Source organism: Entelurus aequoreus, linkage group LG01 (assembly GCF_033978785.1).
Source record: "Entelurus aequoreus isolate RoL-2023_Sb linkage group LG01, RoL_Eaeq_v1.1, whole genome shotgun sequence".
Classification (NCBI taxonomy): Eukaryota; Metazoa; Chordata; class Actinopteri; order Syngnathiformes; family Syngnathidae; genus Entelurus; species Entelurus aequoreus.
This window is the reverse complement of record NC_084731.1, coordinates 4,556,201-4,572,245: the sequence shown is the minus strand read 5'-3', so window position 1 is coordinate 4,572,245 and position 16,045 is coordinate 4,556,201. Positions and strand designations below refer to the sequence as shown.

Genomic DNA, 16,045 nt, shown 5'->3' with positions numbered 1-16,045 from the left:
TGAACAACTTAAGCTGTACATCAAGCAAGAATGGGAAAGAATTCCACCTGAGAAGCTTAAAAAATGTGTCTCCTCAGTTCCCAAACATTTACTGAGTGCTGTTAAAAGGAAAGGCCATGTAACACAGTGGTGAACATGCCCTTTCCCAACTACTTTGGCACGTGTTGCAGCCATGAAATTCTAAGTTAATTATTTGCAAAAAAAAAAAAAAAGTTTATGAGTTTGAACATCAAATATCTTGTCTTTGTAGTGCATTCAATTGAATATAAGCTGAAAAGGATTTGCAAATCATCGTATTCTGTGTATATTTACATCTAACACAATTTCCCAACTCATATGGAAACAGGGTTTGTATTTGTTAAAGTTGTTCAAAGATGAAAGTCTTCCTTCAACACATGCAGATTTCATTGACTTATTTCAAATCTATCGCATATGATAAAGGCAAAATTGTAAAGAACTTGTCAACGGTCCTTGACCTTACTGTATGTTTACAAACATTGGCAGTAAATATTGTTTAAATTTACAGCAACAGTCAAGTGTTAAGTCAAGCTATAAATGAAGTTTTACATGCTCATTTGACACAAACATTCACAACTGATTGGCTTTTTTTAGACACATTTATTGAACCCGTTACCACGGTGACAATCAGCCCAGCATGAAGAAAACCGGTAACTTTATTTGAAAAAATTGTAAAAAAAAAAAAAAATCTATACAGTGGATGAGCTTCCTTTTTAAGGACGGGGAGGTGGTCTCAAGCCAGGAGGTGGTGGTCCTGCAACAATAAAAGGAGATTACAGGTGAGCAAACATTCATTTAATCCACTTCATGTTTTCATCAAGGGAAGTGCTTACCTCTCATGCCAGGGGGAGGCGGCCTCATGCCTGGAGGGGGCATCCCCATTGGTGCTCCTCTGCCAGGAGGCATACCCATTGGAGGTCCCATGGGAGGCCGCATTCCAGGGGGTGGTCCCATCATTCCTGCGGAAGGACAAGGACCCAGTCAATTAGTATCCATCATTTCCAACAGACATGACGGGAACATCAGTTTAAACCCTACCAGGAGGCGGGGCGCCACGGCCCATTGGGGGCGGGACTCCTCGTCCAGGTGGATACTGCGTGGGCGCTCCAGCAATGCTTGCGCCAGCAGCGGCTGCGGCGACGGTGCCTCTGCCTTGCGGGGTCATCACCTAGGAGATGCACTCTACTTTCAGCAACTGTGGAGACTTGACATGGCAGGTGTGATCGCCATGGTTACCTGCTGCGACGGTCCGCCCACACCCCTCACAGGCCCCGCCAGTCCAGCAGGAGCCTGAGGCATCGGTGCACCAGCCGGAATGCCACGACCTGCCGCCCGACCCACACCTGGACCGCCTGCCACACCTGCCAAAGGAACACGAGCGATGCCGGTCTGAAGGGACAAGACATCACCATTTATTAGAACTTTACTTTGCAAGAAACAGTGAATGTGTGTGTACGCGCATTCTTACGTCTTTAGGGGGTGGTCCCTCCACAGTCATGGACACCAGATTCTCTCCCCTCAGCAGGACCAGTCCCAGAACTCTCTTCTCCTCTCGCTCTGGCTGCTTGGAGTTCTTGGGCCTGCGTCAGAAAGACAACATTGCTCGTGCGCTTTGACACAGACCACTACGGCTGGGAAGTTTCTTAAGGAGTGTCCCTGTGCATACTTGATCTTCCTGAACTCGTCACAGTCACACAGGATCAGGTTCATATGTTTGTCAAATGCCTTGAAGGTGCCGATGAAGATGCGACCGTCTTGCAGGATGCACCTCATCCTGAAGTCGATGTGCTGCAACATTTTACTGCTCTTGCCCACCGTCTGAGGGCAAACCCACACGCCGCCATGATTATGACCTCATAAGACGTACTTCTAAGAGCATAGCGAGACTTCTGATCACTTTACATATTGTTTACTTACTAAATAATCACAGTACAAGGCAACTCCTGCTTAATTAGAAATAATACATTCATAACCGTTCCTAATAATACTATAATACGAGGGGCAAAAATGGTTAACATTGTGCCCCTCAACTTACGTTACCACAACGTCGTAGTGCTAGCTAGCTAGCGGTTATGCTAGCCCGGAATTAAAAAAACTTATTACCACAAAAATAAAATGTTTTAAATCACACATGACTTTTAGCAACAAATACAGCAAAGGAGTATGTACGTTGAATGTTGAGGTTTATGGTTCGGTGATTGCATTAGCATTCGACTCCTGCTTTCAGACAACACAGTGGCGTTCATTCATCCCCAAAAATGTTGCAAAATAAAGCCAATAGTAGCCGCATCGAGGTGGTGAACACATCAGCTCTAACTTGTGAAGATACTAACCATGTTTGCGGTTCTGATGGCTCCGATTACCGCCGGATTCACCTCACAAAACCCAAAAAATTGAACCGCGGTTGTCCCGCCAGCCCCTTCTTTATTCGACCTTCACCGGAAGTAACGTAGCGACCGGTGGTGCTACATGAAAAGCTTGCCCCAGAAACGAACAAACATTTGTTCCTACCATGCGACGTCATTAAACTCGTTGTCAGATTTCACCCAGTCAAGCACGTAGAGCTAAAACATATTTCACACTCTAACGTACAATTTATTTATTTTTAAGGAAAATGTTTTTTCGGGTTTTTTAAGTAGAAAAGGTTGAGTAAATTCATGGTAAAAATGTATTGTATTTTATGTACACATGCAATTGATCCCAAGACAGTATTTTAATATTTTATTTGTTATTTGTCTCTGCATAATAATTATCTCACGCCGGAAGAAATTTGCGATCTCCTGCATGCAGGCGACGTCATCAAGCAGTCACGTGACCACGGAGGACAAACACATGACGTACCCAAGAGCGATCAGAACGCAATCATGATCCACTTGTTTGATCTCTCCGGGGACCAGTTGCCATGGTAACCCAGGATAACCCCCCGACCCCCACACCCCCCGGTGGCCACTTGGCTGGCCGCGTGCACCGCGCTGCAGTGAGTCACGAGCGGACTATGAAGATGACGTCACGTCACCCGAACTGACCGTGCAGTCGAACATGGGCGACGTCGAGTGAGTGACAGTTGCCGAACGAGCCGTCCTTGCACGCGCATCAGGTGAGCGACATGCTGCGTATAGTCACGTGACACGCCCGAGTCAACACGCGCCCACTTTATTAGGTACACCCGTTTGCATGCGTGTCATATCTGTCGAGCTCTCTAGTTAGCCACGCACACGCGTGTCTGTCCAGACCCTATATGCGCGATAGCCAGCGACATGACATCATCACATTGAGTGATCAGCCATTCAAGTGAAGCTGTTGCCATAGCAACTCCAGTCTGTTACGTAAGAGCTGCAGCCTGTGTCTATAAATAAAGTGTGTATGTGTATTGCTGTGTACGACTGTGTAATGAAAAGAGGAAAAAAATGTCCTTGACACGGAATTGTGTGTGTGATGCAGTGCTGTTGTTTACATTGTATCGCTGTGATGAGGACCAATCAGGAAGCTCGCTGACCCAAGTGTGCCTGCAGATGGACGCGTGTCTCCGTGTTGGACGCTGGACGTCCTGTCACCCAGGACCACCTCAGTGAAAAGCGGTCCCGTGTCGTCGTCACAGGAAGTGACGTCACAATCCCCGCCGTCGCCGCTTCCTGCTTCCGACAGCCAATAGGATGAGCCAAGCAAAGAAGGCGGTGCCAAGTCAGGAGATGGAAGGCAAGGTGAGACGTCCACGCGGTCCTCCAAATGTGACTGCGCCGTAACGTAGACGCTGTGGGACATGTGCAGGTGCAGACGTGGGCTCAGTCGCTGGTTTACACGCTGGAGGAGCTGGAGTGTAAAATCTGTTACAACCGCTATGACACTCGCAGCCGTAAACCCAAACTGCTAGCGTGTCTGCACCGAGTCTGCGCCAAGTGTCTGAAGAGGATGGTGGACATGGGTGAGTCCACCTCCATCAAGCACAACCGCCATCATCGTCGTCACGGCCATGTCTTGTTGTGCAGGCGAGTCCTCCCCATCCATCATCAGCTGCCCTTTCTGCCGCCACGAGACCCGCGTCCCAGATGAAGAGGTGCCGTTGTTGTTTGTTTCCTTCACCGTGTTGATGGTCGCTAATGTTCCCCCTTATTCCTGCCGACTTCCTGTCGTCTTCAGGTGTGGCTGATAGAGGACGACCGACACATCCTGGCGGTCCTGTCGTGTCAGGACCGAGCACGTCGGGGGGTTCACGGCGAGGTTGTGCTGAGTCCCAGCGGGCTGACAGGTGACAAGCCGCCATCTTGCTCTGATTATCTCTCCGAGTTAGCGTCAAGTTAAAACCGCGTCTCACCAGGTGCCGACTCGGCGCATCGCTCCTCGGACTGCCTCGTCATCACCATCATGGAGCTGCCTGACGACTCGCCGTCATCGGACTCACTGAGCGTGCTCAACGTGGTGGGTCTGTACCGCCCCTCCAGCCTGGACTCGCTGCCCTGCAACCTGCCTGCTCAAAAGTGTCGCGCCTGGACGTCTCACAGTTTCCCCCGCTGCCTGCTGGGGGCGCTGTGTCTGGTCAGTGCTGTTGTACATACGGAAGCAGGCGGTGCCAGAGCGTTGACGGACGTTGTTGTTTGCGGCGCAGGTTTACTTCAGCTCGTTACCTCTGGGCATCTACCTGCTGATGATCGGCCACATGTGGTTGGGCGTGGTCCTAGTCAGCCTGGTTCCGTCCACGCTGCTGCTGCTTGTCCTCTACGGCTTCTGCCAGTGTCTCTGCCAAGAGGTCACGGAGGCGCTCACCGCACGCAGAGGCACGCTGCCGTGACGTTGACAAACAATGCGCCGCCGCCAACTTGGCAACTTCATGATGCTGCCAGCCAATCAGAGAAGATGCCTTCAGGACAACGGGAAGCAGACTGTCATTCATTCCAAAATGTGTCTGAGCCATCAATCGTTAAACTTCATTCGTTGTCGCTAACTTAGCAGAAGTGTTGCAAGAAGACTGCTAGTTTAGCTTAGCATAAAGACAGGAAGTTAGCTTGGCGATGTGATTGACACGTCGTATGTTTACATAGGAAACTTAGCAGTATCAGCTCAGGAGGTAACGCTAGCAGTGTACACTTCAGTATTAAACAAGAGCGCTAGCTGCTAACCTTTGTGCTAAGCTAAGCTAAACAGTGGATCTTCACCTGCAACAATTCACTGCTTGTTTATGTGCAATATAAATAGAATAAAACGAAATAATAACATTTATATTGAGTTGGAATTTATTTTTTATCTAGTAAAAAAACGAGGGCAGTTCGTTCTTGTATAAAGTAGTCAAAAGCCAACCTAAGTCAAAGTAAAGATATCTCACAGGAAAATAACTTTGGTTGTTGCCTGTGGTGCAAAAGAACCCGGAGGTCCTGGGAGCCGCAGGTTGTATTTGTGCCTTCCATTTGTACTGGGAAGTCGGAATATCAGAGTTCCTAGTCGAAATTTCTACTGGAACGCCCCTCAAGGTCGGACTTCCGACTCGGAAAGTCGGAGCATTCTCACCAACCCCGAGTGTTACGGTACAGCGGGGAAGAAGACGGCACAGAATGCAGGGACATAGTTTTAGCTCTATTTATTATATTTACAAAAGTATGGAATGTGAAACAAATCCAAAATGGTGTGTGACTATGTGTAGCGATTATCTGATGAGTGTTACCGGAAGTGTTGAGCGAGGTGCGGAACTCCAAGGGGGCAAGGCAAGCGCGGAAGTCCGCGGGCAGGCGTGAGGTCAAGGGCAGGGGCGAGGCGAGGCATCAGAGTCCGTGTCCAGGCGGAAGGTCGAGATCCAAGAGGCAGCCAGGGAACCAGAGGGAATAGGGGGAGACAAGACACACAGCTCGTGACGCGGGAACGGAGGAATGATGCTGGAAGACGACAAGGGACACGAGACAAATGAACACGGAGGGGGAGAAACACAGAGAGAGAGAGAGTGCACAGAGCTAGAGATATTCGGCTTACTGTACTGGAACAGGTCGCTACGTTCTGGCCCGGAACGCATGTTTGAGATGGCTTAAGAAGCCCAATGCTGACTGACTGGCGATTGAATGCAGCCGCCTGCTGCAGCCGGAGTGGCGTGTGCAGGCGCACGCAGCGCAGCACACAGATGAATGCGTACTGGAGTGCGCCCGGGCCGTGACACCGAGTTTGTTTCAAAGATGGCTGCTCTGGATGTAAACAATGATATCCGCTGCTACAATATCAATTATTAGCACGTCTGATTTGTTTTTGTCACACTAAATCAGCCAGATACAATCTTTTGTTGTACGTTGTATATGCTAACACAGTGGTTCTTAACCTTGTTGGAGGTACCAAACCCCACCAGTTTCATATGCACATTCACCAAACCCGAACCGCAATCATAAAATGATTTATTATATTAAAGAAATAATAATGAAGATATATTTTACAAACAGAAAGTTACAGGAATGTACACATGATCCCATGTTTACATCTCATTGTGCAACATGTGAATGTTTTAGTGGGAACTAAATGAGATATCTGAAAGGGGTACACATTATTTCCAAAGCAGGACCCCGACCCAGACATATAATACTAGTACACAGCTCATGAAAAACAATATGTTATAGTCATTGTAAGTGGGCCAAAACACTTATATTAGAAAATAATCTCATGGAAATGACTGCTGTCATTTGATTATAATAATAAAACATTGAACTTGTTATTTAGTCAGGTTTGGGACAAGTGTGCTGCAGGTCTGACGTCGCTCACATGTGTTCCACATGTGCTCTACATGAATGCTCGAGGAGTTTTTGCGTTTGCTCACGCATATGGAAAATTAGAGGGAACATTGTTTGGGGGTATCCATGATACGCCGACAGGGAGAAGTTTTTGTTTACACAATGAGTCGGGTGTGTCTTGACCTCCGCGGCGGAGGCTCTGCCGAAACCCTGAGGCCGACTCACCGAACCCCTAGGGTTCGATCGAACCCAGGTTAAGAACCACTGTGCTAACGTCACGGTAGTGTAAATTACGTTTATATCATGTGGTAAATACGCTGTACATCGCAAGCAATAGCGTCTGTGTTTCCTTATCATCCATCGTATTTAAAGGTTGCGGAAAGAGTGGATTTTTCCCAGTTGTTTATATTCAGACAAGGCAGGCGCAAAATTGCTTTCGTGGATGTGGCCATCATGATTTTCGACACCGTAACTTGGCTGGGACGTAATTCCAAGTCTATTGGACCTGCACTGTGTTTCTGGTCTTCCCTTACTGACACCGCCATAGTAGAGGTTAGTGTGCCAGCCACTAGGCTGAAAGCCCAAGCTGCAAATCAAGTAGCTAGCACACTCTTTGAAGTTGTCAGGGATTAAGGTTTAACTAGGATTGGATAGACTTTTATTCATCCCACAATAGGGAAATTACAAGGTTTCAGTGCAGATTTTTACATACAGGAACAAAAGTAAAGAATGATAAAAACAAACAAAAATAGTACTAAATACTACTTCACTATGTATAGATAGAAGACAAAATACAACAAAAAACCACTAACATCCGTGTTGCACACCACCGAAAAAATCATCACAGTAATCACGTAAGTGCGTTGTAAAGTCTTATGGTTTTGGGTAGAAAGGACCTGCTGTAGTGCTCCACTGAAACCCACTACTACCGACCATGCAGTCTGATAGTTTATATATCAATGAGGAAATCTTAACATTGCAACACATGCCAATACGGCCGGGTTAACTTATAAAGTGCAATTATAAATTTCCCGCTAAACTTCCGGTTGAAAACGTCTATATATGATGACGTATGCACGTGACGTCAATCGTTGAAACGGAAGTATTGGTACCCCATTGAATCCAATACAAAAAAGCTCTGTTTTCATCTCAAAATTCCACAGTATTCTGGACATCTGTGTTGGTGAATCTTTTGCAATTTGTTTAATGAACAATGAAGACTGCAAAGAAGAAAGTTGTAGGTGGGATCGGTGTATTAGCGGCTGGCTGTAGCAACACAACCAAGAGGACTTTGACTTGGATAGCAGACACGCTAGCCGACGCTAGCCGCCGACCGCACGGATGATCGGGTGAAGTCCTTCGTCCTTCCGTCGATCGCTGGAACGCAGGTGAGCACGGGTGTTGATGAGCTGATGAGGGCCGGCTGGCGTAGGTGGAGCGCTAATGTTTTTATCATAGCTCTGTGAGGTCCCGTTGCTAAGTTAGCTTCAATGGCGTCGTTAGCAACAGCATTGTTAAGCGTCGCCAAGCTGGGAATTATTAACCATGTAGTTACATGTCCATGGTTTAATAGTATTGTTGATCTTCTGTCTATCCTTCCAGTCAGGGATTTATTTATTTTGTTTCTATCTGCATTTGAGCCTGATGCTATCACGTTAGCTCAGTAGCTAAAGAGCTTCGCCGATGTATTGTCGTGGAGATAAAAGTTACTGTGAATGTCCATTTCACGTTCGCGACTCTCATTTTCAAGAGGATATAGTATCCGAGGTGGTTTAAAATACAAATCCGTGATCCACAATAGAAAAAGGAGAAAGTGTGGAATCCAATGAACCCTTGTACCTAAGTTACGGTCAGAGCGAAAAAAGATACGTCCTGAACTGAACTGTAGTCCTTCACTCTCACTTTCCTCATCCACAAATCTTTCATCCTCGCTCAAATTAATGGGGTAATCGTCGCTTTCTCGGTCCGAATCTCTCTTGCTGCCATTGTAAACAATGGTAAAATGTGAGGAATCCTTCCTCCGGTGACGTCACGCTACTTCCGGTATAGGCAAGGCTTTCTTTTATCAGCGACCAAAAGTTGCGACCTTTATCGTCGTTCTTCTCTACTAAATCCTTTCAGCAAAAATATGGCAATATCGCGAAATGATCAAGTATGACACATAGAATGGATCTGCTATCCCCGTTTAAATTTAAAAAATTCATTTCTGTAGGCCTTTCTTGCACTGTGGATGTAACATGTAACAGTCTAATGCTGAAGGAGCCCGTGACAACCTCCGAGGTAATTGAAACGCAGCATTACTTCCTGTTTGAATTGGCGCCACACACAACTAACCAATCATACATCTTGTTTTTCTATAGCTTGACGGACGCGCAACATCACAATACTTCTGGCAGCCATTGGCTAAACAATATGAAAAGTACAGAGTGGTGACAAAGCTTGTTGAAAATGCAGCAAAGTAAAAAATAGCCTTTTTTCTGAAGGTAAAAGTTAGTCCTGACACAAACAGTAAAATACTACATGTTATTGATGAGACATTGTACTTAAATTAGAGGTGGGCGGTACCAGGAATTTTGATATCGATCTGAGGTAGTACAAAAATCTAAACCAGTGAAGTTGGCACGTTGTGTAAATCGTAAATAAAAACAGAATACAACAATTTGCAAATCCTTTTCAACCTATATTCAATTGAATAGACTGCAAAGACAAGATACTTAACGTTCGAACTGGAAAACATTGTTATTTTTTGCAAATATTAGCTAATTTGGAATTTGATGCCTGCAACATGTTTAAAAAAAAGCTGGCACAAGTGGCAAAAAAGACTTAGAAAGTTGAGAAAACTACAAAAAAAAATAAAAAATGGCGGCCGGATATGATGTATACCTACTTCCGGTTTAAAATCCAGTTTAGGGCACGCCTACTGCGTGTGACGTCATCCTTGACGGACCCCTGAACAAGTGGTGCATTTACAAAAAATACAATGATTCCCTTATTTCATTTTACTACACACAATTGAAAAATAAAGTAAGTCTATTAATAAAATGGTAGTAATGTTATTAATGACACTAGCAATAAGTCTGTAATCCGCATGAACAATTAACAAAATGGGTTATCTCAGTGGTCCCCAGGGACCGGCACCGGTCCGTGATGAATTTGCTACCTGGCCGCACAGAGACATTAAATAATTTATAATCGATTGCATTTTCTTCTACTTAACTTTCGCCAGTCCCACCGGACACACCAATAAGCTTGTTCATAGATTTATTATAAAACTCCTGATAGGAAGTCACCATTTGCTGTATTTTTTCTTCCGCCATCCAAGTCACGTCCGTTGTGTCCTTCAGCAAGACACTTCACCCTTGCTCCTGATGAGTCGTGGTTGGGCCTTGCATGGCAGCTCCCGCCATCAGTGTGTGAATGTGGAAATGGTGTCAAAGCGCTATGAGTACCTTGAAGGTAGAAAAGCGCTATACAAGTATAACCCATTTACCATTTAAAGGTGCCAAATCGTAGCCAAAAGGTTGATGACCTAAGATCAGGAACAAAGTGACCATAGTAGGTAAAGTGCATAAGGCAAACGGAGAAGTGCTTAATTGTTGCATATAATGATTGTGCTGAAGGAAGAAAATACACATCTCCTTTGACCTCGTAAGTTAAACTGGTATTTTTGCACATAGTCCTATTACACAAGTAGTTAGCAAAACAGATGTATTTACGAATGGAAAATTAAACCAAAAAAAGCTAACATTAGTGTATCTACGTATGAAATATTGCACAAAATATGAATACATAACTTTTAGAATGGAAATAGAAATCCACAGAAATCTTTTGGAACTAATGGCAAGTATTTCTCACTTAATTATACAGTATATACTGTACAAGCTTTTGTCCTTGAATGTGATAAATCACCTATAACTCATCAGGTACTGAAGCCAAAAAAAGAGCCTACTACTGGGTAGGTCTTTATTGTCATTGCACAAGTACAACGAAACTTTGTTTTCAGCACAAACCCGTTCAAGATTAGACAAACAAACAGTGTACAGGGTTACAGAACAGGAACGCTGATGGGTCGCCACAAGGCGCCCCGTAAAAGATGGGGAAAAGGTCAACGCTGGGGGAGGATGAGTAAATAAATACAATCTAGACTGGGCTCCTAAGGGGGCCCAGTCTGGAGTGGGAAAAAAACTCCATAGTGAAGCACATATACATATTACAACATACAACTCGAGACTTGCAACAGAGGGGAGGGAGTGGGGGCTACGGAGGCAGGCTGCAGCTCTTCAGGCGCTGACCACTTGTCCATCACCCCTAAGGGATTCGCGTCAAGGGCGTTGGATGGGTGTGTGGGGTATGTGTGTGTGGCGTATATTTTTTGTGGATGCATGTGTGTGTGTATGGCTGCCGCGTGTATCTGGTGTTGTTGCAGCCGCCAGTCAGTCCAAAGTCAACAACAACAGGTGTGTGTCCATGAGAGACAAGAAGGGAGTTTGTTGTGTCTTCGCCACACTGTCCTTCAGGAGAGTCTCGAAGCCAGGGAAACAATCCAAGTTAGAATGTTTTGCATGCGAGTGAAAATACAATTTACTTTTCACTCTAAATTGTCTATGACTGGTCTTCAAATTTATCCTGCAGGGCAGACGGTCCGATGTTATCCAAATCACAAGAGTGTCCACAGTTCTGCCTGCACCCTCCAATTATTTGTGGCAGCTTTGGGGTACTTTGAAGACTGCCAGAAACGTCCAATTTGTCGACAAACCAGAGCAACGCTTACTCCAATCAGCAGATGTCCAGTTGTCATAATTGTGAATAGGTGGATATCTTCACGTCCTCGACTGAAAGGGTCGCCAGGCACGCGACACTCCTTCTTCTCCCAAGAGTCCGTCGTGTGTCCAGCAACAACTGCTCCGTCAAGACAGGCAGGTTCCCTGAAAACCCCAAATCTTGTACATTTCGTTGAGGCCAGTTAATTAGTTCCAATGTTTAGATTTGGAGAGACAAGGCAAAACAAAGAAGCAAGCAGGAGAGATAAGGGAGAGGAAAGGGGAGCGTCCACCCTCGATGAGTGCCGGTGAGAAAGCAAAAATGAGTAAAAAACAAAAGTTTATGGAGAAATTTTTTGCAAAGGGAAAAGGCCAGGGCCTCCCACTAAGTCAGGGGTGTCCAAAGTTTTTCCACTGAGGGCCGCAAACGGAAAAATTAAAGCATGTGGGGGCCATTTTGATATTTTTCATTTTCAAACCATAACAAAATATATGGATTTTTTTTATTTTATTTTACCTTTAGGGGTCCCGGGGACCATAAAGTGTCTCAGTTATTAAAATGTTAAAAATAAGTCTAATTTGTATTATTATTTTTTATTTAACGCTTACAGTAAATCTCTATATCAACTTAAAAAAAAAAAAGGTTTTATGGCTTTTCTGTCAAAAACAACTTATTTTTTTTTTTATAGTAAAACTGAAATATGCAGTATTTAGTAATTAGAGCCCTAAAATATCAATAATGCAGGACACCATTGATTTTAATTCTTTAATATTTTTGAGTAATCAGGGAAAACATAAATAAAATACCACTAAATATATTTGGGATCCAAAAGGTGCCCCACTCATAAAGTGATACTTTTTTCTTTTTTTTTTAAACTTTCAACACTTAAGTTACGAGATCAACTTCAGTTATATCTGTCGATTTTACGTTATAACTATTATTTTGTTTGTTTTATGCTCTTTTGTCAAAGAAAACTTTGTTTTTATATGGCAACTACACAATATATGCAATATTTACCACATAAAACATTTTAAAGTGAAATATTTGAACTAATTGGAGCTTTGAAAATAATTAATTATAACATGGATTTTTTTGTCATTATTATTTTTTTTGAGCAGTGGCAAAAAAAGAAAAAGAAAGAAAGACAAAAGAAAAAAAACAGCCTGCATGGCAGCTTTGTGTCAACATTGCAACTTTTTCTTGTTAGATTTCACCTCATTCCACTTTTTTTTAATGTTCATTTTTATTTTTTGCAATGGCATTTCCAGAATGTGTGGCGGGCCAGTAAACAATTAGCTGCGGGCCGCAAATGGCCCCCGGGACGCACTTTGGACACCCCTGCACTAAGTCAACGTTATGGTGAGTTTTTTTTCTGTCTTAGCATGACTATATTTATCTGCCATACGTGGAAGGCCGGTCCATAAATATAATGCCTAAACCGGTCCCTGGTGCAAAAAAGGTTAGGTTATTTTATTCAGCCATATTCATATTTCAGGTTAAAGGTATAAGTGGATATTTTTGTGTTCCAGTAAAACATTTGGGATTTTTTTCAACTGGCTGAATATTTGAGGGAGGGGTAGGTGTCCCTGAGTGAGCAGAGAGAGAGAGAGAAAGGTGTGTTGCCCTCGCATGAACTCTGTGAGGAAAATTGGAGTCATTTAAGTACCAATCTCATCACGCTAGTATCGATCCAATACTCACTTTGTTATTGATATGTCGACATGCTCACTACTGACTCAAATAGCATGTGTTAATGACTGCTTAGCCTGCAAGGCGGAGCTCAGGGTAAACATGTCTGGTGAAGGGGGGGAGCTCAGCTGGGCTCATCTGCTAATTAAAAGAAATGGTGGCCCCCAGGGATGAGACGAAAGAAGTTGACAGAAACCTGATGCTGCACATCCGCCATGACACCAGAAGAACAAGAAGCTGCCTGGAGACGTCGCCCGCAGGTACAACTTATTTATTTCATACTTCCTACGCTCGCTTGTTAGAAGAGACATGGCGCGCCAAATTCTGATGGTGTGAAGAAGATGTTCAGGCTCCACCGAGGTTCATCTGATGACTGACCTTTTAACCCTGCGAGCAGGTGGCCGAAGACGTCATGAGTCAGTGGCGGCGTTCCTTGGACCAGATGGCGGCGGCGCGGCGGCGTCACCGCGGGGAGTGCGAGCGCGCTCAGGATGCGCTGGTCAAGGCGACCTCCTGCTTCCAGCAACTGGTGGCGTCGCTGGGCAGCTCGGCCGACTGCAGCTTCCTGCGAGAGGAGCTGGGCGAGACGAGGTGTCTCACACACGGAATGTGCAGAGGTAACAGCAAAACATGAGCGAGCAAAGAGCTCGCCAACAGCTACTGATGTCTTCGCTCTTTGCAGGGCTTTCCCGACGTCTCACGGCGCTTCTTTCAGAAGATGACTCTGCCCGCCCCGGGCCAGAGGACAGGCAGGCATTGGAGCGGCTGTGGGTTCACTTCCTGTCCGCACTAGAGAACTTCCTGTCCGACCTACGCAAGGCCAGCTTCTTGATTGGACACTTCCCGCTGACACAGCGCAACGACAGGCGCTCATTGGTCAAAACAGGTAAGCTTTCACCCATGTCTGCTGTGATTGGCAGTCTGTGTCTCTTGCCCCGCCCACAATCTTATCCAGCTCCTCACTCAAGTTCTGTCCATGTTATGACAAGAGTGTTAGTGTGTTTCTTTACCTTGCAGGATGTTTTGACGGCGTGGTGGGAGTGGCGGCCCGGGCGGCCTCCGTCCAGACCCCCTGGCCCAGCTTGGAGGAGGAGCCAAGTCCTGGTTTGGATCAGCACATTGACGGCTTGGAGGTGATGCTGAGCGACATGCAGCTGAAGGTGCCGGTGCTGTTCTGGTCCGTGGAGGCCACCCAGCCGGCGTGGGTGGAAGGTGGAGAGGAACCCGTTGAGCCCGACGACAGCTTGGAGGACCTGATGAAGGTTGAGGTGGTCCCCAGCGACAAGATGGCTGGCTGCTGTCAGCCGCCGTGCTTTGGACTTAGCTGTGTTGGCTAAGAGGCATAATAATATACAAAACCCAAAACCAGTGAAGTTGGCACATATTGTAATTCATAAATTAAAACAGAATACAATGATTTGCCAATCCTTTTCAACTTATATTCAATTGAATAGACTGCAAGGACAAGATATTTAATGTTCCAACTGAAAAACGACATTTTTTTTTGCAAATAATCTTTAACTTAAAATTGAATGGCAGCAACACATTGCAAAAAAGTTGGCACAGGGGCATTTTTACCACTGTGTTACATGGCCTTTCCTTTTAACAACACTCAGTAAACTTTTGGGAACTAAGGAGACCAATTTTTGAAGCTTTTCAGGTGGAATTTTTTCCCATTCTTGCTTGATGTACAGCTTAAGTTGTTCAACAGTCCGGGGGTCTCCGTTGTGGTATTTTAGGCTTCATAATGCGCCACACATTTTTAACGGGAGACAGGTCTGGACTACAGGCAGGCCAGTCTAGTACCCACACTCTTTTACTATGAAGCCACGCTGTTGTAACACGTGGCTTGGCATTGTCTTGTTGAAATAAGCAGGGGCGTCCATGATAACGTTGCTTGGATGGCAACATATGTTGCTCCAAAACCTGTATGTACCTTTCAGCATTAATGGTGCCTTCACAGATGTGTAAGTTACCCATGCCTTGGGCACTAATACACCCCCATACCATCACAGATGCTGGCTTTTCAACCTTGCGCCTAGAACAATCGGGATGGTTCTTTTCCTCTTTGGTCACGAGGACACGACGTCCACAGTTTCCAAAAACAATTTGAAATGTGGACTCGTCAGACCACTTTGCATCAGTCCATCTTAGATGAGCTCGGGCCCAGCAAAGTTTCTGGGTGTTGTTGATAAATGGCTTCGGCTTTGCAAACTAGACCAACTGTAGTTACTAACAGTGGTTTTCTGAAGTGTTCCTGAGCCCATGTGGTGATATCCTTTACACACTGATGTCGCTTTTTGATGCAGTACCGCCTGAGGGATCGAAGGTCCGTAATATCATCGTTTACCTGCAGTGATTTCTCCAGATTCTCTGAACCTTTTGATGATAGCTCGTTGAGAAATGTTGTTCTTAAACTGTTTGACAAGTTGGTCACGCATTTGTTCACAAAGTGGTGACCCTCGCCCCATCCTTGTTTGTGAATGACTGAGCATATCACGGAAGCTGCTTTTATACCCAATCATGGCACCCACCTGTTCCCAATTAGCCTGTTCACCTGTGTGATGTTCCAAATAAGTGTTTGATGAGTATTCCTCAACTTTCTCAGTCTTTTCTGCCACTTGTGCCAGCTTTTTTGAAACCTGTTGCAGGCATTAAATTCCAAATGAGCTAATATTTGCAAAAAATAACAAAGTTTTCCAGTTCCAAAGTTAAATATCTTGTCTTTGCAATCTATTCAATTGAATATAGGTTGAAAAGGATGTGCAAATCATTGTATTCTGTTTTTATTTCAGGTTTACACAACGTGCCAACCTCACTGCTTTTGGGGTTTGTATATCATATAACAATAATAATCATCATCATCATCTTTGTCTTTACCT

General features: G+C 45.0%; 3 protein-coding genes across 3 annotated transcripts; 2 read left to right on the top strand and 1 right to left on the bottom strand.

The window, feature by feature from the left end:
- Window positions 1-656: 656 nt before the first annotated feature.
- Window positions 657-2,504, bottom strand: LOC133654045 (small nuclear ribonucleoprotein-associated protein B'). Its single transcript, XM_062054038.1, has 7 exons — window positions 2,352-2,504; window positions 1,685-1,836; window positions 1,487-1,598; window positions 1,255-1,407; window positions 1,057-1,186; window positions 852-977; window positions 657-772 (listed from the first exon to the last, which is right to left on the bottom strand). Exons 1-7 carry the CDS (start codon window positions 2,352-2,354, stop codon window positions 732-734), a joined length of 717 nt encoding a protein of 238 aa, XP_061910022.1. The 5' UTR covers window positions 2,355-2,504; the 3' UTR covers window positions 657-731.
- Window positions 2,505-2,811: 307 nt separating this feature from the next.
- On the top strand, window positions 2,812-5,219 carry LOC133653984 (E3 ubiquitin-protein ligase RNF182-like). Its single transcript, XM_062053917.1, has 7 exons — window positions 2,812-3,115; window positions 3,531-3,719; window positions 3,787-3,940; window positions 4,005-4,072; window positions 4,156-4,264; window positions 4,334-4,551; window positions 4,622-5,219. The coding sequence occupies exons 2-7, from the start codon at window positions 3,672-3,674 to the stop codon at window positions 4,802-4,804; spliced, it is 780 nt and encodes a 259-aa protein (XP_061909901.1). The 5' UTR covers window positions 2,812-3,115; window positions 3,531-3,671; the 3' UTR covers window positions 4,805-5,219.
- Window positions 5,220-12,726: 7,507 nt separating this feature from the next.
- Window positions 12,727-14,664, top strand: LOC133653919 (regulator of G-protein signaling 9-binding protein-like). Its single transcript, XM_062053796.1, has 4 exons — window positions 12,727-13,423; window positions 13,561-13,780; window positions 13,846-14,049; window positions 14,181-14,664. Exons 1-4 carry the CDS (start codon window positions 13,379-13,381, stop codon window positions 14,498-14,500), a joined length of 789 nt encoding a protein of 262 aa, XP_061909780.1. The 5' UTR covers window positions 12,727-13,378; the 3' UTR covers window positions 14,501-14,664.
- Window positions 14,665-16,045: the final 1,381 nt, after the last annotated feature.